Raw genomic sequence first — 24,201 nt, 5'->3', positions numbered from 1 at the left:
GGAAGGGGGGGGACTGTGGAGAAAGGGAGAGAAAGGAGGGGGGAGAGGCAGGCGAGGTGAGGGAGGGACAGCGAGAGCCAGCGAGGCCTGGTTGGACGCGCTCTGAGTGAGGGAATCCAAGCCAGGCTCCGGTGCCAATGTCAGATGGGGACAGCAGGCTCCCCGGGCGGGGGCTCGTCGGGTCTGGGCCAGTCTCAGGTGGGGCTGGGGGCTCCCTCGGGGCTGTATATGGGCTAGGACCCTGTCCATCTGGTGAGAGAGGCATTTGGCTCGAATTCCTGTCTGCTTCTGTCTCTTCCTCCACCCTTTTGGGCATCGCAGGAGACTTAGCCCTGCCTGCAAACGCCCCCACGGGGGTGCAAAGATCTGGATGGGGGGGGCTACTGAGGACCAGCCTGCACGGTGCATGGAGGGGGGGGAGCCATGCCGTCACCGTTGGAACCAGCCTCTCTAGGGACACGATCCAGATTCTGAGCCGCTCTCCCTCAGCTCCTGCTCTGGGCGTCCAGACAGAGGGGGGAGGAGATGGATGGGGGGGGTCACTTCCTTCTGGGGGCAGAGCGGAGGAAGGCGCCGTGGGGGAAGGGGGAGCAGGGGCCAGGGGAGATGGGATGCTGAAGAGGTGTACACCGCCATGGCCTCCGCCTGGCACTGCCCGGCTCCTCGCCCGGCCCAGGCCTGCCCTTTCCCCAGACGCCCCCCTGCAAGCGCGGCGCCATTGGGGGCAGAAAACGCCTCGGGCCAGAGGCAGGAAGGAAACTGGTTGGGTGGGAGCTGCCCCTTTGAGGGGTCCCCAGGCGGACGCGGCAGCCCCCAGTTCACACGCTGGCTCCTCTTCACTCCAACACAAAACTTGGGCAAACACCCCGCAGAGCAGGGCCCCCCCCCCCAACGGGTTCAGCCCCTCGCGCGGCCTCCTCTGCCGCGAGGACAGTCGCCCGCGCCCAGCCCCTGGGAGCTCCAAAGCCGTGGCCCTCCCCGGGCACACCTGGCCGGTGGCTTGCAGGTACCTGGCCCTTTCCCGCCGGGGTCTGGTAGCTGAAGAGGGCAGGCTGGCCCCGGAGCCCTTAAAGGGGCAGGCCGTAATGTTACACCCCCTTCAAGTCACCCTGTCCTATCTGCACACTGCTCCCCCTCCCCTCCCGTGGGTCGGCCGCACCTCCTGGGTCAGGCTGGGGGGGGGGGGGGAGGACTTTGTCCTATCCAAACTGGGGCAGGTCAGGCACAAGTCGCCTTTTAATAGCCCTGAGTCACCCCTGTCCCCCCGAAATGATCCCACGGAGCGTGCAGGCAAAGGCCCTTCCCTCGCACCTGGGTCGCTGACGGGCTCCGCAGGGAGGCAGCCGCCAGGGGAGGGGAAAGGGGCTGGCGTGCAGCATCCGAAGGGTTAAAATAGGCAGAGGGCGCAGGGACCAGGCAGGATAAGGGGGGAGGGAAGGTCTCACGGAGGCTCTGCGCTGACCCAGGCTGATGGCTTCGCTTCCCCCTTGGCTGAGCCCTCCGAGGGGTGAGCCGGTTGCAACAGCCCTGCCATAGGCTGACCCGTCTCCCCGGCAGTCCAAGCCTTGCGGCTGCCGAAACTCTCCCCAGCCCGGCAGGGCTGTCAAGTCAACCCCTCCATGCTGCCAGCCGGTGCCTGGATCTGCCGTCAGAGCCCCCAGGAGTACCCCGGCAGGGCGCAGGGGCAGTCGGGAGCAAGGCCCCGCTCTCCCTGGGAGCAGAGTAAAGCCGCACAAGGCAGGCTCTCGGCTCTCCCGCAGCTCGCTGGTTGCTCAGCCGGGCGGCAGGCCCAGCAGCGACAGCGTTAAGGGAGGGATGTGCCAAGCGCACTGTGGCTTGCTGGCTGGGGGCGGCACCCGGCAGTCCTGGCTGGTAACTTCCGTGGGCCCATGGCCGCCAGCTCCTCCGCGAGCTAAGAGTCCAGCAGAGATCTAGCCTGTTAATGAATAAACAACCCCCCGATCTCCCTCCCCATCACTGACCTCTGGTGCCAGCGTATCAGCGCAGGGGCGAGTACCAGCCCGGTGCACTGCGATCCGGCCGGCCTGGAATGCGGCCGCCCGGCCAGCTGCAGCTGCATGTTTACCCCCAGGATGCGGGGTCACGGCAGCCCAGTGGGACCAAAGGCCGGCTCAGCTGTCAAGAGACTGGACGGCCTGTTCAGAGACCCGCTCGGGAAGCAGAATTTTTGTCTGCCGGTGGCTGGCCAGGCCCTGTCGCCAGAGAGGTGTCTGCGTGGCCGTGGCATCGCCTGCTGGTCATTATAACCCGTGGCCTTGCCCCCAGCTGGGTGAGAACTAGGGGTGGGCAAAATACGGCCCGTGGGCCAGACCCGGCCCGCAGGAGCCTCCGCCAGGCTGCCTGCCTGCCCCGCTCTCGCTTGTGCTCAGAGCAGCTCTCTGAATCCTGCGAGTCCCGGGGGAAGACATTGCACACTGTCCCCACCCCCAGCAAAATCTTACAGCTCCCGTTGGCCAGTTTTCGGCCAATGGGAGCTGCTTGTTCGCAGGACAGGCAGCACAGGAAGTACCCCACCCCTCTATGGGCTCACAGGCTTCGGCCTCAGCCATGCATGCAGCCGGTGCAGGGGTGTGGAAGGCAGGGACCCCGGCTGAGGAATCCCAGCCAAAGCCTGCCTCTGACACCCCAGCCCCTCTCTCCCCCCAACCATCTGCCCCTCTCCTGCATCCCTACCCCATGTAACCCAAACTCTCTGCACCCCTTCTCCTGCACCCATACCCCCTCCTGCACCCTGCACCCCAGCTCCCTACCCCAGGTCTCAACCCCCTCCTTCACCCAAATTCCCTTCCAGATCCCACACCCCCTCCAGCACCCCAATCCTTCCCCCGAGCTCCCTTCTGCACCCAGCCTACAGCCTGCCCCCTCTCCATTAATATCATGGAAGAGTGCCACTATGACCTCTTACCAAATCCATGGAGTGTCCCCCATCAGAAATTATTGCCACCCCCAGGCTAGCTTGGTCTTGGCACAGCCCACCTTCGAGCAGCCCACCTCCCAGGGCCCAGCGAGGCAGGTGAGGGGGACCCACGCAGCACGGCCCCTCCCCACGCGGCAACCCCAGCCCCGCAGGGCGTACGGTCAGACGGGAGCGTCCCGTGGAGTCCGGCACGCTGGCCACGGGTGGCTCTTTGGCCAGCTGAGCGCGGCTGGTTGGCTCACACGATTATTCACCGTTTCGGAATGACGTGGCTAGTTCCCGATGGCAGTAGCCACGAGAGCGGTTGGACACCTGTCTGACCTCCGGCCCCTGGCAGGCCACAAAACCGCACCCACCCAGTCCAGACCCAGCGAACCCTCCTTACCTTCGGCAGTGCCAAGAGGACAGAGCGTCCCGTTCCTCTGGCTCCCGTCGCCGGGCCCAGCCTCGCCCCCCCGCCTGCCAGAGTACATCAGAGCCAAGGACGGTCAGTAACCAGCCAGGGCAGGGCTCGCACGGTGTTCCTGCTCCCCAGGGAACGGCACAGCCCTCCCTCTCAGAAGAACAGGGCCTACTGGGGGAGCATGATGCAGCCGGCATCAGCCTGTGAACGCTCCCCCTTCCCCCCACCACCCTCACTCCCGACACCTGCTCCTGCTTAGCCACATCCTCCTTGTCCACCAGGAGCTGCCCCATCTCCATCCTCTTAAGCAGCAGCCTGAGCCGGGTTGTGGGACTCTTCGAACCAAGCTAAGCGAGAGGCAGGAATGAGGCTGCTTTAGACAGTCCCCACGACCCTCGGTGCAGGGGGACATGCCTGGAGAAGGTTTCCAAAACTCTGGTTGTGGATACAGGGGCTTCCATCCAAGAAGCAAGGAAAGAGGCGCCATCTTTCAGAGGCAGCACTGGACAATGAATGGGGAGACCTGGAGTCTATTCCCTGTCTCTGCCACAGAGTCTGCGGGTGTCCTTGGGCAAGTCACATCACCTGTCTAGGCCTCAGTTTCCCACCTGTAAATTGGGAGAATAACATCTCCTCTCTCTCCCTAATCTATCCATGGGCCCTTTGAGGCAGGGACGGTCCCTCACTCCAGCATCTAGCGCAGTGGGAGCTCCATCATAACCATACCACAGTAACCAGGGCACTGGAGCAGCTGGCCTGTCTCTTTTCATGCCTGAGGCCAGTCTGACACTGGCTTTATGAGTGATCCCTTTCCACCTGACACGAATGCAGGGCAGGGAGGCTCCTGCCTGTAGTGTCCCTCCCCCACCTCGCCCCGAGCCCTGACCAGCCCTGCATTTCCGTCCATGAAGCGTTAACAGGACAGGGAAGCCAGCCAACTCCCTCGCCTGGAAAGGTCACAGGGGAGGAGGGAGCAATTGAGAAATCCGGCCTTTCCGTGCCAAGGCCAGGCAGTGTGCGGGCAGGGAACCCCACCCCTGCAGGGGTCCCCGCTAGGACTCCTGGGGGCCGGGCTTGGCTTCTCTACCCCTCGTCCATGCCGACTGGCTGCCGGAGCTGCGGGCGGAAGCTGGCGCAGCAGCCTGGCTGGCGAGAGACAGGGCGTAGCACGAAGCTGCCGAGGCAGGCCCAGCACCTGTGCGTGGGTTTTGACCGGAGGCCCGCGGACCCCTGAAGGGATCACAGCGTCTAAGGGGTCCCCAGGGGCCACCGCTCTGCAGGGGGCTGCATGTAAGACGTTGGAAGCCCCCGTCCTAGTACGTTCACTCTGGGACCGAGCGCCCGGGAAGCTGATTAGCGAGCCGTGAGCAGCCCTAGGCTCAAAGAGTAGTGGCCTGCGGGAACGCCCCGACACGGGTCTTGCGGAGGGGCTGACGCATGGCGAGGGAGCAAAGGGGTGCAGCAGAGGGAGGTATCCTGTCCCTGAGCTCAGATCCGACGAACGGCTGCAGGAAGCCAGGCCAGAGGAGGCCTGGCCCTGGAATCTGTGAGGAAGGAGCGAAATGAGTTTGGGGGGTGGCGGGTTGGGGGCGGCCACTGGGTAGCTGGGGGTAAGCGGCAGCGTCGGCTCAGACAGAGCCGGGGTCACGGCCGAGGGACACCCCACGCTGGCCAGGGAGAGGGCTGAGGGTTAGGACCCCGAGGGGAGCAGGCAGCATGTGGAGACGCACTTGGCACATCACCTACCCCCCACGCTGGGGGCTAGCCGGCCCCGGCCGAAAGTCTCCTGGCATCGCTGGAAGGAGGGGGCAGCCCCTGTCCCCGCACATAGGCCCTGCCGGTCCCACTGAGGCCGCCCGGGGCAGATGGGAACCTGGCAGCAGGTTGGGTGGCTGGAAAGAAACGGCTCCGGGGTTGGGCGAGCTCAGGTCAGCCTGACAATTGCTCCACTGGCCGCGCGCCAAGGGGGAGATTAAGGCTTTGCTGACTGCGAACGGGCCCCGGCCAACGAGCTGATGCTGCTGGTCTCAGTGTCTGGCATGGGGCAAGGGTGGGGGGAGGGTCCCCCGGGCTCTGTCCTCCGCAGCACTGGCGGGTGAGTCCCCCCCTAGGTAGCCCCCCCAGCGGGGCTGTGGGGGGCAATGGGCAGGCTTTGACCAGCCCTTCCTGGAGAAGGAACCTCACTGGGGTCTGTGTCCTGCTCAGGGGCTTCTCCTGCCGAGGGGCGCGAGAGGGTCTCTAGCAATCCCAGCAGCAGGGAGTCGGCGTTGGACTGCGGCTTCTGTTCCTGGGTGCGGGGAGGAGGTCCTAGTAGTTACAGTAAAGGGGGGGACGGGAGCCAGGACTCCTGGGTTCCCTTCCCAGCTGTGCCTCCTGACGGCTCCCTGCCTCAGTTTCCCCATCTGTAAAATGGGGCTCATGCTCCCACTTTTCTTCCTGAGGCTCCTGAAGCTGAAACATCCGGAGAAACGCCCCTAGGGGCCCTGCGGCCCAAACCCGCCAGCGGCTGTGAGTCCGTGGTTACCCTGCGGTTTCTCCTGCAGTGATGTGAGCAGGATGTTCTCAGAATCAGGCCCCCAGGCAGGGCGGGTCTGGTGCCCTAATAGAATCAATACGGGGAGCTGGAAGCCGAACCCTAACCCGCCGCAGCACCCGGGTTTCACGAGCCAAGGGAATGGAGTCGCCCAGCTGGGAGAGACACAGCGGACCCAGGGTCACCCTTTAACCCTTTAGGAACCAGAGGCTTGCAAACCCGCCGGGCTGACGAACCAGCCCTGGAACGCGAAGGCCTGTTTCCACTTCCTCCTCCCTGAGCCGTAGCCTCGCAGCCACTGCGCTGCCTAAGCAGATTGAACAAGCTTACAGGCAACCTCCGGCCCCCCCGCGCCCTGGCCTTCCGCCCGTAATCGTCCCCAGGACATTTTACACGGCTAATCCAGGCACCTGCCTCTAATCCGCTCCAACGCCCACTGGCTGCACAGGCCCCCCGCCGCGCGCCCCGGCCCTGCCCCACATAACAGCGGCTGGGCTGTGACTTCCCTCCGGCCAGCTGGCGGGGTCACCCTCTTTGGCGCTCGCAAGCAACCGAGCCCCCCGCCATCCCGGCTGGAGAGAGCAGGCCAGAGGCAGCGCGGCGCCCGGCTTTAAGGAGAAGGCTGGCTCTGCGCCCGGCGGGCTGGGACATGCAGTCGGTGCGAGTCGGGACGCCGCGGTGGCTGAGCCACGCAGGGCTCCTCAGGGCCGCGCTGGAGGGAGGAAGCGGCACAGAGGGCTGGCCAGGGCACGTGGTTGGGGGGGGCAGGAACGGGGGGCAGTGACTGATGGGGAGAGAACCAAAATGCCCGCCGGGGCCCCCCCCCCCGCTGGCTGTGCCTCAGTGCCCCTTCCGCAGGCTGCCTACCGCTTCCCTCAGCGGATTGCTGGCTCCGTGGGGCAGGGACCCGGCCGGCCAGCACTAAGCCAGGCCCGAGTGCGTCGCGCCCACCACGCCCTGGGGTGCCCGGCCCCTCGAGTGCAGGACTCCGCACGGCTGGGGAGGGGGGATGAAACAGAACGGAGGGCCCAGAAGGGAAGGAGGAGCGGGTCCAGGAAAGCCGCCCCCGCAGTGAGCACTTTGGACAGTGACAGCTCCTTGCCCAGGGAACGGTGAGAAGCCCCAGGCTGGCGCATTCGGACAGACAGGACCACGCCCCAGGCACGATCCTGCATTGGCGTGGGGCAGAGAAGGAAGGGGAGGTGACCCCGGGGCAGCCCTGCCAGCCCACACAGGGAGGGGAGACTGGGGCGCCCCATTCCGCTGCAGCTCCAGGGGCTGCCCCCGAGGCGAGGGTGGAGGTAGGCAAGGGGGAGGGAGGAAGGAGGCTTGGACCAGGCTGTCCCCAGAGGCCAGGCCTGACGCATGGGGCATAAGGGGGAAGCGCCAGGAGTCCAGCTTCGGCATCACAGACCAGAAGACCCAGAAAACCTGCCCTCCCCCCTCCCCCAGGAGGCCAGGTACCCACTAGGTGAGCTCTGGCAGCCCCCCAGACCTGCACTAATTTGCAAACAAGCCTGGGGGGGCTGGGCTGTTACCCAGAAGTCCCCAGCACCCCTGCCCGACCTCAGCGCCACCCTGTGTTACCCAGAATCCCATGCTGCCCCACCTACAGCCACCCGCCTCCCCGCCCCTCCCCAGCCTCAGCTGCACATTGCAGAGGGCCCGGAAGCCGCCGTGTTGGGCTCGCACACGGACTGTTTTCTAGGGCACTGGTCGTGCCCATTGGTAAGGGGCGGGCAGAGAGCAACCTGGGCAGCTCCCGGATCGGCTGGTGGGGCAAGGAGCTGGCCCGCTCCCAGACCGACGTACGGGGCCCCCCAAACCCTCCGAGAGCCTAACCCCCTAATCCAGGCAGTCAGTCACTGCCGGGCGGGCCCCGCTTCTCCCAGGCCAGGCGAGGAGCTGCAAAGAGAAGCCGGCTCCCCCCACCCTGCCCTCTCCAGCTTGGAACGAGGGTCCGGCCCCCCCGGCCTCGATTTCTGCAAGGCTCCCTCCCTGCTCCTCAGACCTCCCCTCCCGCCCCTTTCCCCAAAGCAGCAGCGTTTGGCAGGGAGGAGCCTGCTACTGCCACACCGTGGGAACTCGCCCCTACTGCAGCCAGGGACGCGGCCCGTCTCCACCGCCCCAACCCACTGCTGGGACTCGGCCGGGATCCGGGGGAAGGCAAATGGGTGGGGTTGTCCAGGGCAAGGCAGCCCTTGGGGGGAGCGCCAGCTGCACCGCCCAGCTTCCCAGCCACCCCCGGACCACGGCCGGCATCCCGCAGCCCAGTTGCTAGCTTGAAATACTGCCAGGGCTGAAGCCCTCCTGGGCCTGGGAGCCAGGCTCCCGTTCATCCCCACCAAACACCATCAGCACCGAGCGACGCTCCCCCCTTCCCCAACATGAACAGCCGCCCCCCAACCCCCCACGTCTCCCTACTGCAGGGCAGCAGCTCTCAGAGCATCAGACTTGCTGCACCCAACCAAAACCAGCACCCCACAAGCGCCGGCCCTCTCTTCCCCTCCCCGCGCAGGCCTCGGCAGCTGCTGAGACAAGGCCGTGGCTGCTCCCTCCCTCGCCCCCTCTGTGGTCAGCCACACGTTTAGGGCTAAGAAACTCACAAACCCCGGCTCCCGCATGGCACAGGAAGGGTGATCCACGCTGTGCTCCGTTCAGGCTGCTCTCCTGCCTCTGGCCTTCATGGGAAGGTGCAAGAAACCGCCTGCAGGGGAATTATAAAATCCACTGCCCCCAAAAGTGACGGTGGTCAGGAAGAAAGTCAGTGGTCGGCTTGTGCCCTGAAGCAGAGAAGTTTTTGGTCTCTCCTGTTTCTGTAACTTGCCTTCCCGTTGCTGAGGCTGTTCTCATCGACTCCGTAAGGGTCCAATTCGTTGACCGCTAACGTGGCCTGGAGCAAGAACCTTGTGGCAGAGTGTTCCGCAGGCCAATTATACAACCAGGAGAATTTTCTTGCATCAGTTTTAAATGTGTTGCCTTTCGGTTTTATTAAATCCCCCCCCCCCCTTTGCCTTGTATTGTGAGAATAAAGAGGAATAGTTGCTCTACCTCCTCGCCGTTCATCTTCCTACAGCCCCACAACCCAACTCCTCTGATGCGTATGCTCTGTGGATGGAAAGTCCTGCTCTTGCCTTTCTCTCTCCATTTTTCTAGGCTTCTGGAAATTTATATTGTGCGCACCCCTGCCCCAATTCCTACAGCATCCTTCTGTCATTTGCACACTCTGCCACCTCCTGGCTCATCCTTTTTTCCAAATGACCATGGTTTTGCATAAGAGCCCCAGGCACAAACCAGGGCTCCACTGTACCAGGTGCTGTATAAACAGAGTCCTCATCCAAAAGCTCCTATGACCTCTGTGCTAGAGGGGACCCCAACCAGTGTCCCCTGAAAGCCAAGCATTTGGGTGGCTGTCCAGGAAAGATTCAGGTGCCACCCAGTTGATTTGCAGAGTGCCCACAGCCAGCAGCAGGTGTTGGGTGGTGCACATCTGCACATGCCTTGGTGCACATAAAATGTATTCCACACATTGATGGAAAAAGTGAGGGGGATCCCTAATTCCAACCCCCTTCCCCCATTGCCCTATGCCACTCTAACAATTAAGCATTCATCCCTACTCTCATGTCTATCATTAGCCACTTTCTAGTGTAGGGCTGGGCTCCGCCTCAGTTCTAGGGCTATTTCGCTTCCTCAGCCAGCTCGTTTGAAGGACTTTGCCAAAGGCCCTTTGCAACCCAAAGCAGCAGTTCCATCCCATGCTCACGTAGCCATTATTGTGTGGCCGTAGCACATTTGTCTCTCTCTGCCCAGGATGGTGGATTTGCTTTGATGACTCTTTAGAGCGGCCCGCCAAATGCTTTATTGCCTGCGCCTCCTCAGGGATGGATGCTCACAGCTCCCATTGGCTGTGGTTAGCAGCTCCCGGCCAATGGCAGCTGTGGGAAGGGGTGGCCCGGCCCGTGCCACTTCTCGCAGCTCCTATTGGCCGGGCACAGTGAACTGCAGCCAATGGGAGCTGCATGCGGCTGTACCTGCAGCCGTGCAGGTAAATAAAGCATCTGGCAGCCCAACAGGGGCTAACCCTGGCAAACTGCATCAGGCTCGCTTATTGCCCACCCCCGATTCAGACTAACATTTCATTCCCCAAATCCAGCCCCAGGGCAGCACCCTGTCTAAACAGCCAGCAGCATTTCAATCCCATTCCTACTAATAGCCATTGATGGACCAACATCCATGAAACTATCTAGCTCTTTTTTAAACCCTGTTAAAGTCCTAGTCTTCACTGCATCCTCTGGCAAGGAGTTCCACAGGTTGACTGTGCGCTGAGTGAAGAAAAACTTCCTTTTGTTTGTTTTAAACCTGCTGCCTATTCATTTCATTTGGTGACCCCCTAGTTCTTATATTGTGGGAGTAAGTAAATAACTTCCTTATTCATTTTTTCCACACCAGTCATGATTTGATAGATCTCTATTCTATCCCCCTAGTCTCCTATTTTCTAAGCTGAAAAGTCCAAATCTTTTAAACCTCTCTTCATATGGGACCCGTTCCAAACCCCTAATCATTTCTGTTGCTCTTTTCTGAACCTTTTCCAATGCTAATATATCTTTTTTGAGATGAGGTGACCACATCTGTAAGCAGTACTCAAGATGTGGGCATACCATGGTTTTATATAGAGGCAATAAGATATGTTCTGTCTTATTTCTCTATCCCCTTTTTAAGGACTCCTAACATTGTTTGCTTTTTTGACTGCTGGTGCCCACTGCGTGGATGTTTTCAGAGAGCAATCCACAACGACGCCAAGATCTCCCTCTTGAACAGCTGTAGCTAAATTAGTCCCCATCATACTGTAGGTAGAGTTGGGATTATTTTTTCCAATGTGTATTATTTTTACATTGATCAACATTAAATTTCATTTGCCATTTAGTTGCCCAATCGCTTAGTTTGGTGAGAGGCTGCTAAAGTAGCCCACCGCTAGGACCTGAAGCCTGCTACCCCTGCTTTTCTGCGCTTTGTTCTTGAGGGGGACAGTTATCAACTCGAAACAAACACCCAGACCGGCTCATGTCACACATTCGTGTATTTAAATATACAAAAGCTCTGTCAACGAGGGTCTAACATAAAAATCAGCTGAGGAGGAAAGACACGGGAGGGGAGGGGAGGGGGGCTTAGAGAGCCCTCAGCCCCTCCCGTTTTCAAGTAACAAGGATTTGAGGCCAGGCTGCCGAGGGTCTGACCCTGAGGGGCAGTCTGGGAAGATGGCGGTGGCTACAGAAGTCCATGTGGGGCAGGGAGGGGACCGGCTCCCAGCGCCGTGTTGTCCTCAGGAAAGGGGGGGGCACGTGGATTTTTGGCACCAGAGGTCTTTGGTTCCGTGCAGCTGACAAAGGGGAAGTTCTCACCGCACCTCTGCCTCTGGATAAGGCTGGGATGGTTAGAGGAGGTCACCAGGAGTCACTGAGGGAGCCGCTGGGCTCACGGCGCAGGCTCCGTTCAGAGGTGGATCGTCTGACCCAAGGCACAGATCTCTGGAGAGGCGACGGCTCCCACAACCGCTCAGCTCAACGCGCCAGTTGTTCCGGCCACCATCGTGCCTGGCTGGGCCCCTGACAACAGAGGGGCCAGAAAGAGTCACCCAGAATCCACAAGGCAACCGCCAACGACTCCCCTGGTAAGTGCCCCCCGAACCAGGCAGAGTGGACGGGACACGCCTGTGACCCTCCCGGGCACGGCCCAGTCTGCCGCTCCCTGCAAGCGGGGCCGGGCAACGGCGGGCAGCAGAGACACCGGAGCGAAAGAAGAGCCGTCGCCCGACGGGACCAGCGGGGGGGATGCCGGAGCCATGCTGGGGAGCCCAGCAAGAGGAGGGGTTGGGGGAGCTGGAGCAGATCGTGGGAGGCCCTCGGGGGGTCTGGTCCCTGGCGACAGGTGAAGTCGCACAGAAGAGCTCCAGGGTCTGAAGTGCTGCTAACCCAGCCCCGGGGAGTCCTGCTGGGGCCAGCCAAACAGCAGGAGGTCGGGGGGGCGAGACAGACGCCCTGCGCAGGGAGCGCAGCAGGCCTGGCGCGGTGTACGGGGGCGATGCAGCCGCGGGCGGAGAGGCGGCTCCGGGACAGAGCGCAGCAGGCCCGGCGCGGTGTAGGAGGGCGATGCAGCCGCGGGTGGAGAGGCGGCTCCGGGACAGAGCGCAGCAGGCCCGGCGCGGTGTAGGGGGGCGATGCAGCCGCGGGCGGAGAGGCGGCTCCTGGGACAGAGCGCAGTGGGGTTGGGGGGACAGGGACGGGGACACAACATTTGCAGTGTGCTGTACGGGGGCCCCCGAGAGGCAGCCCTCTTCTCTGCCGGGCGCCTGGCAGCAAGTGGCACCACGGAGGCCGGTGCTGCCCCCGGTGCAGCAGCAAACCCCATCAGGGTAGGAGTGCCTGGCGGAGCAGCGCTCTTACGGGGCCGACTAGCTGTCCTGCTCCGGCTGCGCGGCCTTCTTCCTCACCCGGCCCCGCACCAGCCTGGACGGGCCCTGCAGGGGAGGAGAAATGAGTCAGGCCTCCGCCGATGCACCTGCCCCCCCCCCCCCCCCCCACGCGGCTCCACGTGCCAAGCAGCTACGGGGCCCTTTGGAAACCACCCTGGCGACATCACGTCCCCCTCCCCCCCGGAGGGCACAGCCCTGCCTAGCGCCCAAGCGCAGGGGGAGTCACCGGCCCAGTTCCCTGGCCCACAGGTCTCCTGGGACAGGGAGGCAGGACGCGGCCTGTCGGCTCCCTCACCTCTTTGCCTTGGGCTCTCTTCTTCCCCACGCGCAGGCTCTGGCTCCGGGAGAGCGGCTTGGTCAGCGCGACGTCCCGGCTGCGGGGCTGAGCCTCGGGAGGGACCTGGGAGTCCGACCAGCACTCCTCTTCCTCCGTGTCGCTCTCGCGCCCCGGCAGCCGGCCGGCCGAGGCGGTCCTGTAAGCTGTTGGGTGGCGGAGGGGAAAGCCCAAGGCTGAGTCAGGCACGGGAGTGGATCCCATCACAAGGGCCACGCTGGCAAGAGGGCAGGCCCTGAACCCCCCACCTCCTGCCGCGAGGGGCTCTTGCCACAGCTGCCGAGTCCCACAGGCTCGTGCCCAGCGCCTCTGCCCTCGCACGGCTGTGGGACAGGAGCTCCGGAGAGCCAGGGCCACGTGGAGAGCTCAGGTTGCCGTGCCGACTAAGGGCAGGAGGAGCCGTTCAGAGAGATGCTCTGCATTGGCCAGTGGGCTGCCCGCCCACCAAAGGAGGTCAGGGCCATTCCCCCTCCCTCCCCCATTTTACAGATGGGGAAACTGAGGCACAGCACTGCAGTGAGTTGCCCCAGGTCACACAGAAAAGCCAGCAGAACGCAGGCCTCCTGAATCCCAGTGCTTGAACCACTAGGCCGCGCTGCCTTCCAGGACACTGCTGTCTCCCTGGTGGGCTTCAGTTCTGGCTCTTCTCTAGCACCTCCTCTCAGCACATGGTGCTCTAGTGACCCCAAGTAACCCAGCGTGCTGCAGGTGGGGAAACTGAGGCTGGCAGACAGCAGGAGTGGCTCGCCCAGCACCCTGATGCCAGGAATAAAACCCAGCTTCCCAGCTCAGTCCCAGGCCTCGGCCAAAGCCACCTTCCCTTCCTCCGCCCACCGGCCCGGCAGGGACTGCTCCCACAGCCACTGAGATCAACAAGAACGGTGGTTCCCTTCCGGCCAGCTGCACCATTCTGAGCAGCTCTGGAACCCGGTTCAGCCCACCCCAGGGCTTCCTAAGTCGCCCCTTTCCTCTCTCCTGCGCCGAGGGACGCTGGGGGTTGCACACCCCGGACATCAGGAGTCTGGCCCCTCGTTCCCTCTCAGTGCGCCCTCTCCCCTTTCTCCTCCACGCCTCCCCTTTGCCCAAGAACCCCCCCAAACGTGCTGCCCCTCCCCTCCCCAGCCCAGTCCACCTCCCCTCCTGGAGGCGAAGCCCAGCCCGGCTCCTTAGCAGAGCCTCAGTCCTCCCGCCTCCATGTTCTCACCCATCGGCCGCCTCCTGGCCTCCTGCTCCTCCAGGTACAAGGGGTCCTCATAGTGCACGGGGGTGTCGTCGGGGAGCGCCCGCAGGTCCTGCATGCTGAAGCTGCGCAGACGCCCGGCCAGGGCTCCTTGGCTCTGCCCAGCAAATGGGAAAGGGGGAGAGACCAGGTCAGGGACCCGGCGCCAGAGGCACACACCACGCGGCAGCCGCAGCTCGGAGCGTCTCGGTCGGCCGTGGCAACTACGCCCAGGCGGAGAGGGGCAAGGGGTTAGTCACGCCACGGCCAGGCCTCTCCTGCAGGGGCTGCAGCCTCTCGGGAAGCTTCAGGAAGCGCTGGGTAGAGCCCAGAACCCCAACGTGTGTGTGTGCACAATTGTCTCACCCGCCTTAACAGGGGTCACATTGGCATTTACTGCATAAACACAGGCACTTAACCTTGCACATTTCACCACGAGGTCTCAAAACACTTCACCAGGCGTGTGCCAGTCCTGGGCTACGTTCCCTTGCTCATTTTTAATCATCCACGTGTGGAATAAATTTTGATGCGTGCACTGAGGCATGTGCGGATGTGCACCACTAATAGAAACACAGGCTGCTGGCGCTCTGTTAAGCAGCGGGGCAGCATTGGACTCTCTCCTGGGTGGCCGAGCAGGCGCTCAGCCTGTGTTGAAACGGGGCCAGAGGCTCCTGGGAAGCCAGGCGTGACTATTTTCCCCATGGTGCAAGGTGTCTAAGGCACCTGTCACTTGCCTCTGGCACTGGGGGAGGTTACAGGAGAGCACCGAGGAATCCAGATTAATAAGCACCTGGGTAAACAGGAAACCCAGCGAGTTTCCGGCTAGACACGGGGGTCAAGCCAACCTCGCCATCACGGGGAATCAGTGTAATTCAGGGGCGCTGTGGAGCTCTGGGGCTGCCCGGATGTGGGGGCGCCAAGCCTCTCGGGGCATCTGCCAGCCGTGCTGGTCTCTACCCAGGGAGGAGCAGGTACCTTGGCCGCAGCTTGGACGGCCGCCGTGGCCGCGATGTTGAGGCCTTTCCTGCCGAAGCTCACCATGGTCTCGTAGCCACGCTCCTTAGCCTGGGTGATGTACAGGTCGATATCCTGCAGAGACACGGCACAGTGGGGCCTGGGTCAGCCTGCTCTGAGGCACAAGGGCAGCGGGAACCCCCCCAGCTCGGCCAGCGGAGTCCGGAGCCAACAGGGGGGACACAAGGCGACTCAGCCCCCCCACCCCAAAGTGTCACTGCTATTTATTTTTGTTTTTTGGCCCCAGTCAGTTCCTTTTTTTTTCTCAACAAGTTTTGCTGCTATTTGGGGGGGCGGGCGTGAGGGTTTCTCAAACGTCAAAAAGGGGGCGTGATGCCGAAAAGTTTGGGAACCCCTGGCTCTAGCTCAACCAGAAGGTACGGGCTGGAGGCAGGGTTGCCAGGTGTCCGGTATTTGCGGCTTCTGTCCAGTAAAAAAAACCAAACAGAAAATACCGGACGTCTGGCGAGGGATTTAAAGGCGCAGGGACTCTTTTTTGCTCAACAACTTTGGTCCCTGAGTTTTCGGGTTTTTTGTGAAACTATCTGGCAACTCTAGCCGGAGGCAGGAAGCCCTGGGGGAAGAGTCTCTGGTGTGTGCTATAGAGGTGGCCAGGACTGGAGGTGCTGGGGTTGCCGGGAGCCTCCATTCAGCACGGCCGGCCGGCCCCTCTCTTTAAGGGCAGACCATGCAGCCCCGTGAGGGAGGGAGGGTGGGGAACCCCAGAGGTGCGGGCGTGGAGGCCCGTGGCCCGTTACCTTCTCTCGGCGGGACAGCGTGGGGTGCACGAACTTCCGGTAGAGCAGGCTGGCTCCCTTGGTGTAGGGGGAGAGCAGCCACACCACGAACGCCACCTTGATCTCGTAGTAGAAGGGGAACCTGCCGGATGGAGCACGCGGCCGTGAGGGGGGGCCCCAGAGCGCTCCGCTCAGCAGTCCACGGGGTGGGGGCAAGAGCGTGAGCATGACAGCACGTGCCCCGCAGCCTGCCAAGGCAGGAGACCGGATGCCGGGCGGGGGACTGGAAGGGCGTGGATGGGGTTCTTCCTTCCCTCCCGTGGTGCAGGGCAGTGGCTCAGAGGGGCCTGCTCTCCTTCGGGGGCACGTGCAGGCCACATCCCACAGCATGGGCGAGGATCTGGGCGGGCAGACAAGCAGCCAGGCGGGAGAGACAGGCCATAAACCCGGCCCAGCTTCCTGCAGAGAGCTCGTAGGCATGCCCCAGCGACACCGCCCAATAGCAACAGCCCCTCGTATAGGATACGGCCCAGCCACGGGCGCTGTGCTGGTCAGAGGGCCTCCAGCTGGGAAGCCACCCAGAGAGGGCCCTTAAGGCTGGTGCCTACCAGGAAATGAAGGTATCCGTGATCGTCTCTGTGGCCATGAAGAGCGCGAACACAATCCAGTACATCATCCAGCGGACCTGCAGGGACGGGGGGCAGGTTAGCCAGCACAGACCCACGCCAGCCCTGCAGCAGGGCTCAGAGCCAGCCGGGGAAGGGAGGGACGGGCTGCCACGCGAGCCCTGGGGTAGCCCGATCCGCCCTACACAAGAAGGATGTGTAGGGTCCAAGTCTCCAGACACAGTTCCCCACCCCTGCAGTGGTCAATGTTCCCTCTAATTTTTTCCAGCCCCTGTGCAGAATAAATTTTGTTGTGCGCACGGAGGCGCAAGCAGATGTGCACCACCAGAAGAAACCCATGTGGGTGCTCTGCTCATCAGCAGGGAGGCACCTGATTCTCTCCTGGGCAGCTACCCAAGTGCTCAGCTTACAGCGAATGCTGGTCAGAACGCCACTTTGCTGCTGGAGGGGCCACGGCTCTTACAGGAGAATCACCCACTGGCCCGTGAGATTAGAGGCATGGAAATTCAGCCCCTTTGGAAGTCACGTGCATGGTGCTTTACCCATCCTCACCACCCCACAGCGTCACACGGGTCGCCAGCCCCACGGCACAAGCGGGAGACAGGCGCACAGAGCAGGGAGCAAAGCAACAGCCGCACCCTCTCCGCACCCAGTCCTGCTCCCAGCAGCTGTGCAGTAGGGATGCAGGAGTCTAACCAGTTAGCCAATCAGCTGATGCTCGTCGGTTCCAGTTAACGGTGAAACTCCCGCGAGCCGGCGGCCCACGGGGCCCGTTTAACCGGCAGGAGTGTGGTCGGTTACACCGTTCGTGTCTGTTAACCCTTTCTGCATCCCTACACCAGGTTCCCGCTAAGCTGCCCGGCTGCACAGCTGCCTAATAAGCCCTGCATGGAGCAGCCACAACCAGAGGAAGAGGTCCCCTCCTCCAGCCCCAGAGCAGCTGCATTAAGGAAGGAGCATTAGGGGCTGCAGCCCCTATGAAGCTGAGTTCTAGGTCAGCCCTTCCTGGCGGGTGTGGTGGCTCCATGCGCTGCCCTTCCCTCCCCTCCCCCGGACGGAGCCACATCACCATGAGTGTCTGGAAGCTCTGTTCCCGCAGCTCCCATTGGCCAGGAATTGCAGCCAATGGGAGCTGCAGAGGCGGTGCCTGCAGATGAACCTGTTCCTTCCCACCACCAAACAGGACTGCCCCAGAGAAGTGCCCCACACCCGTCTCCTGCCCCCCACCCAGGTCCCCTCCATTGCCCAAGTTCCTTCCTAAAGCCCACCCCCCCAAACCTGAGCCCCCTCCCACATCTCCACCTTGACCTCCTGCCCTGAGCCCCCTCCCACACGGCGAACCTCTCAGCCCCACCCCCGCCACAGACCGTCCACATGCAGAATGAATTGGGTTACGTGCACCAATACAGGAGGCCGCCGACTTGCGACCGACCGAGTTCCGACCCCCCACGCTTACAACCATTTTTGTAAGTGAGGAAGGGGCTGAAAACCCCCGACGTACGTCCTCGGCCCGCATTTACAACGGCGCCCATCGTAAATGAGGGTTAGAATTACGACAACCCCCCCCCCCCCCCCAACCAATCGCATCACAAGTCGGGGGCCTCCTGTATAGAGGTGATCTCACAACCTCTCCATATTGGTGCACATCATAAAATTCATTCCGCACCAGGACATGAAAAAATGAGAGAACACACTGCCGACTACACACTCCTGTGCCCAGCAGCTGGGGGAGTGGGGGGGAAGGAAATCAGAATATCTGGCCCAACGCTCCCCAGGTGAGCTGCCTCCCTGGCCCCCTTCCCTTGGGTCACCCCCTCCCATGCTTGACACCGTCTCTCTCAGAGGCCTCCCCGCTCCTCATACTCACGTATTCCCGGATGTTCTTGGTTTTCACCGCCTTGTAGGAGGCGTAGGCCGGGTAGAGCATCCCGAACACCAGCCTGTAACAGAGAGAGAGGGTGAGCCAGGACGGCCACCACACGTACAGCAGGCGCAGCAGGGAGAAGCACCACCGCCTGAATTTGCGCCGCAGCTTCGTCTTCACGGCCTCCAGCACCATGCTGTCACCTCAGGCACTCGGGAGACACGCCGGTGGTGGCGGCTGAAGAGCCAGGGAAGGCAGAGCCGGTATCCAGGCTGGCTCCCTGTGACACCCTCCCAGGCGGCCCCAGCCCTGTGACAGATACCAGCCAAGCCGGTCATTAGCCAGAGGGCACAGGCACATCCGCTACGGGCCACAGCCACTGCCCAGCTCTGGGCTCCCAACTCCCTTCAACGGGGAGGCCGATTTCAGGCCCTATTTCCCAAGCACGCCCTCAAGTCTGGGAGGCAGGAAGCATTTCCGGCTCCCCCCCCCCCCCCCCGTGGTGCTGTGGCGTAGTCTCTCTGGATCGTGTCCCCCTCCCTGCGCCCGTGACACACACCTGGAGCGTGGCTCCCAAACGTGCCGCCCCGGCCCCAGGCTACGCAAGCCAAGCCAGTCCGACCGGCTGCAGCTAAATCCCAGGGTGGCATCCGGCAGCACTCCCTCACCGGAACCGGACCCCGACAACTTCCCACGCACTGGGGACCCCTGGCTACCCCTAGCCAGCTCGTGGGGCAAGGCACAGCCCTGGGGAAGCAGACCCCACAGAGGGCAGGGAATGGGGAGCAGGGAGACAGGGAACGGGGGGGGGGGTCTCCAGTAACGTGGCCTTCCAGGCTGCAAGCTGCTGGAAGTGCAGAAGGGAAGGATGCGGGAGGGCAGGAAATGGGGAGCAGGGAGTGGAGAGGGGCTCCGGTAACGTGGCTGCAGTGGGCCAAGCAGGGGCTGCAGTGATCAACAGCAGAGTCTGACCAAGGCTGCAGAGCTGCGCGGGCAGCAGGAACCGGCCTGAGAGAACGACCGCCTCCCCCCCAGCAGTAGCTGCATCTTCCCCGTTGTTTCCACGCGTCTCGGTCAGGAGAGATCTGGGTTTTGGAGAACACGACGAAGAAGTCCCCCCAAGCCCAGCCCCCGCTGCACCACCTGCCGGATCGAGAGGGGTAAAATCCCATTGAAAGTGTTAACCGGTGACACGCCCAGGGTGTGTGGGGCAGGCCGGCCAGGCTGGAGCGGCCCCCTGCCTGCGGCGCGGACCGAGGGCTGCTGCGAGCACCCTGTCAGGCCGTCTTCTGATTCCCCCGGATGGCCTGGAGCTGCGGGCGGGGGGGAGCTGACCTGAGGAAGACACGTCCATCAGGAGAAGCAGAAGGGCTGGCGGTACGATGGGTGACCACGGGGCTCTGTGCACTGCTAATATTGCCTGACTGGGCAGGGATCAGCCATCATCTGTAGAGTTCCCAGCATTTTTAAACAAGCCAGGTCAGTATAATTTACCCCACCCCCACTATGTGGGGAAACTGAGGCACGGGGAGGAGAAGGTGGCGAAGTGACTTGCCATCAGGTAACCCAAGTCCTATTCCAGAGCTGCGTCCGCTAGCAGCAGGGCACGAGCTCCAGGCCGCCAGCGGAAATGCTTGGCTGGCCTAAGCCCATGGCACGCACCCCGACTCTGCCGGCCCAGCCAGAACACACGGGCCCTTCTGTGCCCATCCACCAGGGCGGACGTGCTTAGCTACCAGCCTCTCCTAGCTCCCCCACCCCGGCAACCCATCCCAACATGGTCTGTAGCCCAGCTCCGCCCCCCCACGCAGCCACGCCCGCCCGGGGAGGGTGGAAACCAGGAGGCAGCCCGCACTGGCAGGAAAAACACGTTTGAACACGGGTCGGCCGCGGGCCTGTTTGCACACGGTTACTCCCGCAGCCTCCCGAGCAGGCCCGCCAGTCCCTACACGCCCGGGCACGGGGTCTGCCTGCCAGCCCATCGCAAGGCAGAGAGGCTGGGGGGTGGGGGAAACGCCCTCCCCCAGCCCTGCTTTGGAGTCACGGCATGACGCCCTGGGGGCGGCACGAAATGCCGTACACACGGGATGTCCGAGAGCCTGTCTTTTGGCATTCGTGTAGCCACAGCCATTAGCGGTTGCCAAAACGCTCCCCGGCAGCAACCCCTGGCCACGAGCTCCGGCATCCCACCCTAACATCCCTACTGTACACGGCCCAGCCCACCCCAGCGAGGCCGAGCGCTAACGGAGAGGGCCCAAATCCACTGGCCACGGTCCTTCAGGGAGGAAACGCTCTCCTCTACCCCCCAGCCCTGAGCATCCTGTCTGCACACACCACAGCCAGGAGGGCCAACTCAGAGCTACCTCCCTGTGTCTGCGGCAGCATCCGGGTTAAAGATCAACCCACAAGCGGCCCTGGCCCAGCGGACTCGGACCCGAGAGCTTCCCCCACGGCTCAGGAAACTGCAGCTCCTGTCTCGGTGGGGCCCACAACATAGAAAAGAAGCAGCCTTCTCGACGGGCTCGTGGGCACCACTGGCTGCAGGGGGGGCACACGTTCCGCCCCGTCACTATTCCCACACCTTACACAGGGGTCCGTAGCTTGCACCCACACCACCCGCCCCCCATCCCTCGGTGCGTTTGCCCTGATGGAGCTAAAATCCCCCGACAGACGAGGTCCCCACTGCATTCTCCAGCTCCCGCCAGGGGCCCAGCAGCTTGTGTTTTGGCAGCTCCCCCAAGCCCCGGCCCCCAGTTTATTCGTCGACTCAGACACACCAGCTCGCATGGGCATCCCGGGCCTTTGGGGCCCTGCCAGGAGGCCGGCCCATGACTCACTGCTTACCAGATGGGAAACGGACTGACAGGCGGGTGACGTCCTGCCGCACACACACTCAGACATGCAGGGCTTTGGCCAGCCAAGCAGATTACGGGGATAATGCTACATAAGGAACGGCTGCGAGAGAGCGCTCCATTCCTAACGAGATTCCTGCCAGATTAGCTGGCACATCTGCCCAAAGGCCAGGACCCCAGCCGGATCACACGCTGGGGAATGTCACAGCACGGACGGCTTGTCCTTATTTTAGGAAGCAGCGCCAAATAACCAGCAGCCACCCAAAGGGGACAGGAGAGACCCTAAATTCCAGGGGCTAGGGAGCTCTGCTAGGTCTAGAGGCGAAAGGTGCCAAGTTGAAGGCAGACTCCACCACCCGGCTGTAACTCCAGGAGCGAAGCATTTAGCAAGTCACAACAGACTTCACCAAGACAAAAAGTCCATTTGGAAAAACATTTGTCCCGGCTTCAGCATCTGACCCCCCGCTTGGGGCGAGGCAGGAGAGGGGGCATTGAAAGAACTGGATTGGCTATTAGCACTGGAGACGTTTGGCTCCGCCCCAGCCGGCGTTGTGTGGAACAGGTGTGTTAACGGTTACGTCAGCTGTTAAACACACGTTCCTTTTGGCACACAATCTGGAACGCCCCTTGCACCCGCCTTGAAACGGATTTCCCAACAGCAGAGCCCGTGCAGCCGATCCCACTTTGCAGCAGTTGTTTGTATGCCTAAAACCGGCAGAGACTGGAATCCAGTTGGGAAAGGAGTTGCACATACATACAGAGACAGCGAAGCAGCTACACAGTCAGGAAACGTGGTGGGACGGGATACTGAGGCCAAGTGACTTGCCCAAGGTCACCAGCAGCTCAGTAGCAGGGGCAAGACTAGACCCCGACCCCCCCCCCCCCAAGGCTGAGTCCCAAGAATGGACAGCTCAGAAGCTGTTTCAAAGGGGGTCTCGGAGACCCATCAGGCACAGACCTATACAGCAGGTCTGCAGGCAGTCAGCGCCACATGCTGGCTAAAGTGCCGAGGATGCGCCGGATGGCTCGCCAATCCAGCTGCCCTCCCGATATTATAATTGATTTCAAGCCAGCCCTAGAGGCAGAGGAAAGATAAACGAGGCATCTCACACTGGACAGACAAAAGCTGAAGGGGACAAACCAGACAGGAGCGCGCCTGTCAGGGACACAAGGTTTTCCAGGTCTGGCCTCAGCACAGAAGGATGGGGTAGACTGGATGACCTCTCCCGGTGCCTTCAAGTCCTACATTGCTACGTTTCTCCCTTGGAGGTCTGACCCTCAGGCCTGAAAACACCCAGCCTGAGGTCACAGATACAAGCCTCAGCCGGGTTGACCTCTGCCCCTGTCCCAGCCTAGGCCCCTCTCCATACTGTTTACTCCAGGTGGGACTCCTAGACCAGTGCTTTTCAGCGGAGGACTGGCCCGGGCCCAGGCGAACTCCCTGACACAGTTTCAGAAGGAGCAAGCCAATCCCAGGCATCAAAAATAGTTGAGAAACTGTTCTAGAGCGTCAGAGGGTTGGTCTCTTTACGAAAACAGCCAGGAGTCCTGGGGCACTTTAAAACTTGTTAAATAACTTGATAACGTTTCAGAGGGGTAGCCGAGTTAGTCTGTAAAAGGAAAAACTTAAAAAAACCACCACCCAGTCTGGCAGCACTTTTGGTTAATCTTTACAGCGCTACTGGACGATTTGTGATTTTTTTTTTTAAGTTTTAACAAAGTTATTTGGGCCCAAGCTTTCCTGGGCCGACTCCTCGGGTTTACTGGTCTAGAGAGGATGAGTGACAAGAGCGCTTCTGAGGAAGTTAAGAGACCCCCCCACACACACACACACACACTTGTGTGTGTGTGTGACTCACGAAAGCTCATCATCTAATAAACCATCTTGTTAGTCTTTCAAGTGCTGCATAGTCCTGTGTTTTGTTTCAGCTACACCAGACTAACACGGCTACATTTCTACCACTATTCTACACACTGCTGTGACCCATGCATGTGGGGTTTGCTCCCAAAGTAGCTAGAACCCTCCCCCCCCCCACACACACACACACCCCCTACGCAGCCAGCACCCCCTTCCCATTCTCCCTCCCACACAGAAGCGGCTGCATCGGTTTTGTGGAGGCTACTGGATGCCACATAACTTCACATTCCCCCGGAAACACTGGCGGAGGGATGCCAGGTTGGGTCTAAGGGGGAACCTCACCGCCCACCCCACTGGGGTCTGAGCCACACACCAGGCCCACAGCTGGGGGGGGGGGGGCGGTTTTCCTGATTGGATAGGGACCATCCCAGCGTCCAGGGCTGTTTCACACAGGAGCCCGTCCCCTCCAGCTCCCACGCTGGCCGGCGGGCCATACTCACACCACCACGCGGCAGATGATCCAGGACACCATGGCGCACCAGCCACGGGGCCAGCTGGCTGGAGGGGAGGGCGCAGGCTGCTCCCCCGGGCTGGGCGGCCGAGCTCTGCGCCCCGCGCTGCTGCGCTCTGGGATGCTCGGTGCGCAGGAGGGGGGCTCGGCAAAGCCCGGCGGCTGCTTCCCTGCGCAGCCGAGCTGGGGGGCGGAGCGGGCCGGGCTGCCTGGCCCCCACCCCCGGTGCGCGCCCCGCGCGGGCGGAGTTTGCAGGCGCTTGAATGTCGCAGGGCGCAGCCGGCTGCCCAACCCCAGGGCTGCGTGCGCGCAGGGACGGCGCAGGCTGCTCCTTAAAGGGGCCTCGCTGTGCCAGACCTAGGAGCGCAGAACGTCTCTGTACCTGCGTCTGTGGCCCTTCTACCTGACCTGGGGGGGGGGGTCTTTTGCTACCCCCTCAAAAACTGATGGGCCCCAAAACCAGAGAACCCTGTGGTCCATCCAGCCCCCTGTCCTGTCTTCTGCCAATGCCCCAGAGGGAGTGAACAGAACAGGGAATCATCCAGTGGTCCCTCCCCTGTCGCCCCTTCCCAGCCTCCGACAAGCAGGGACTAGGGACACCATCCCTGCCCATCCTGGCTCATACGTATTGCTGGACCTAGCCTCCATGGATTTATCTAGTTCTTTTTTGAACCTTGTTAAAGTCCTGGCGTTCGCCACATCCTCTGGCAAGGAGTTCCACAGATCAGGAATTTCTGTGGGAGGGGGTGCGCACCATGTGAGGGGCTGGTGGATGCCCTGGCCCCGCAGCCCTGCCCTGTCCTTGGCCTCACTCCTGGGTGGGGTGGGGGAATCAGACCCAGC

General features: G+C 62.2%; 1 protein-coding gene across 2 annotated transcripts; it reads right to left on the bottom strand.

Moving 5' to 3' along the window:
- Positions 1-10,933: 10,933 nt before the first annotated feature.
- On the bottom strand, positions 10,934-23,618 carry REEP4 (receptor accessory protein 4). Of its 2 annotated transcripts, XM_075910654.1 has the most exons (9): positions 23,348-23,617; positions 18,141-18,213; positions 16,256-16,332; positions 15,669-15,789; positions 14,872-14,985; positions 13,882-14,014; positions 12,639-12,823; positions 12,315-12,388; positions 10,934-11,477 (listed from the first exon to the last, which is right to left on the bottom strand). In XM_075910654.1, the coding sequence occupies exons 1-8, from the start codon at positions 23,377-23,379 to the stop codon at positions 12,323-12,325; spliced, it is 801 nt and encodes a 266-aa protein (XP_075766769.1). In that variant the 5' UTR covers positions 23,380-23,617; the 3' UTR covers positions 10,934-11,477; positions 12,315-12,322. The 2 variants fall into 2 exon arrangements, with proteins under 2 accessions (XP_075766769.1, XP_075766770.1); XM_075910655.1 differs by having other exon boundaries at positions 10,934-12,388; positions 23,348-23,618.
- Positions 23,619-24,201: the final 583 nt, after the last annotated feature.

This window comes from Pelodiscus sinensis, chromosome 28 (genome assembly GCF_049634645.1).
Source record: "Pelodiscus sinensis isolate JC-2024 chromosome 28, ASM4963464v1, whole genome shotgun sequence".
Classification (NCBI taxonomy): domain Eukaryota; kingdom Metazoa; phylum Chordata; order Testudines; family Trionychidae; genus Pelodiscus; species Pelodiscus sinensis.
Note: the sequence above shows the minus strand (reverse complement) of the source record. Positions and strands in the feature narration are given on the sequence as shown.

Bases quoted from the DNA above. Each gene is read 5' to 3' on its own strand.
- REEP4 (XM_075910655.1), bottom strand. From the start codon at position 23,379: ATGGTGTCCTGGATCATCTGCCGCGTGGTGGT. The intron at 15,790-16,255 runs GTAGGCACCAGC...TCCATCCGGCAG, and splicing joins ACGGATACCTTCATTTCCTG to GTTCCCCTTCTACTACGAGA. The intron at 12,824-13,881 runs GTGAGAACATGG...GCCACCCAACAG, and splicing joins GGCCAGGAGGCGGCCGATGG to CTTACAGGACCGCCTCGGCC.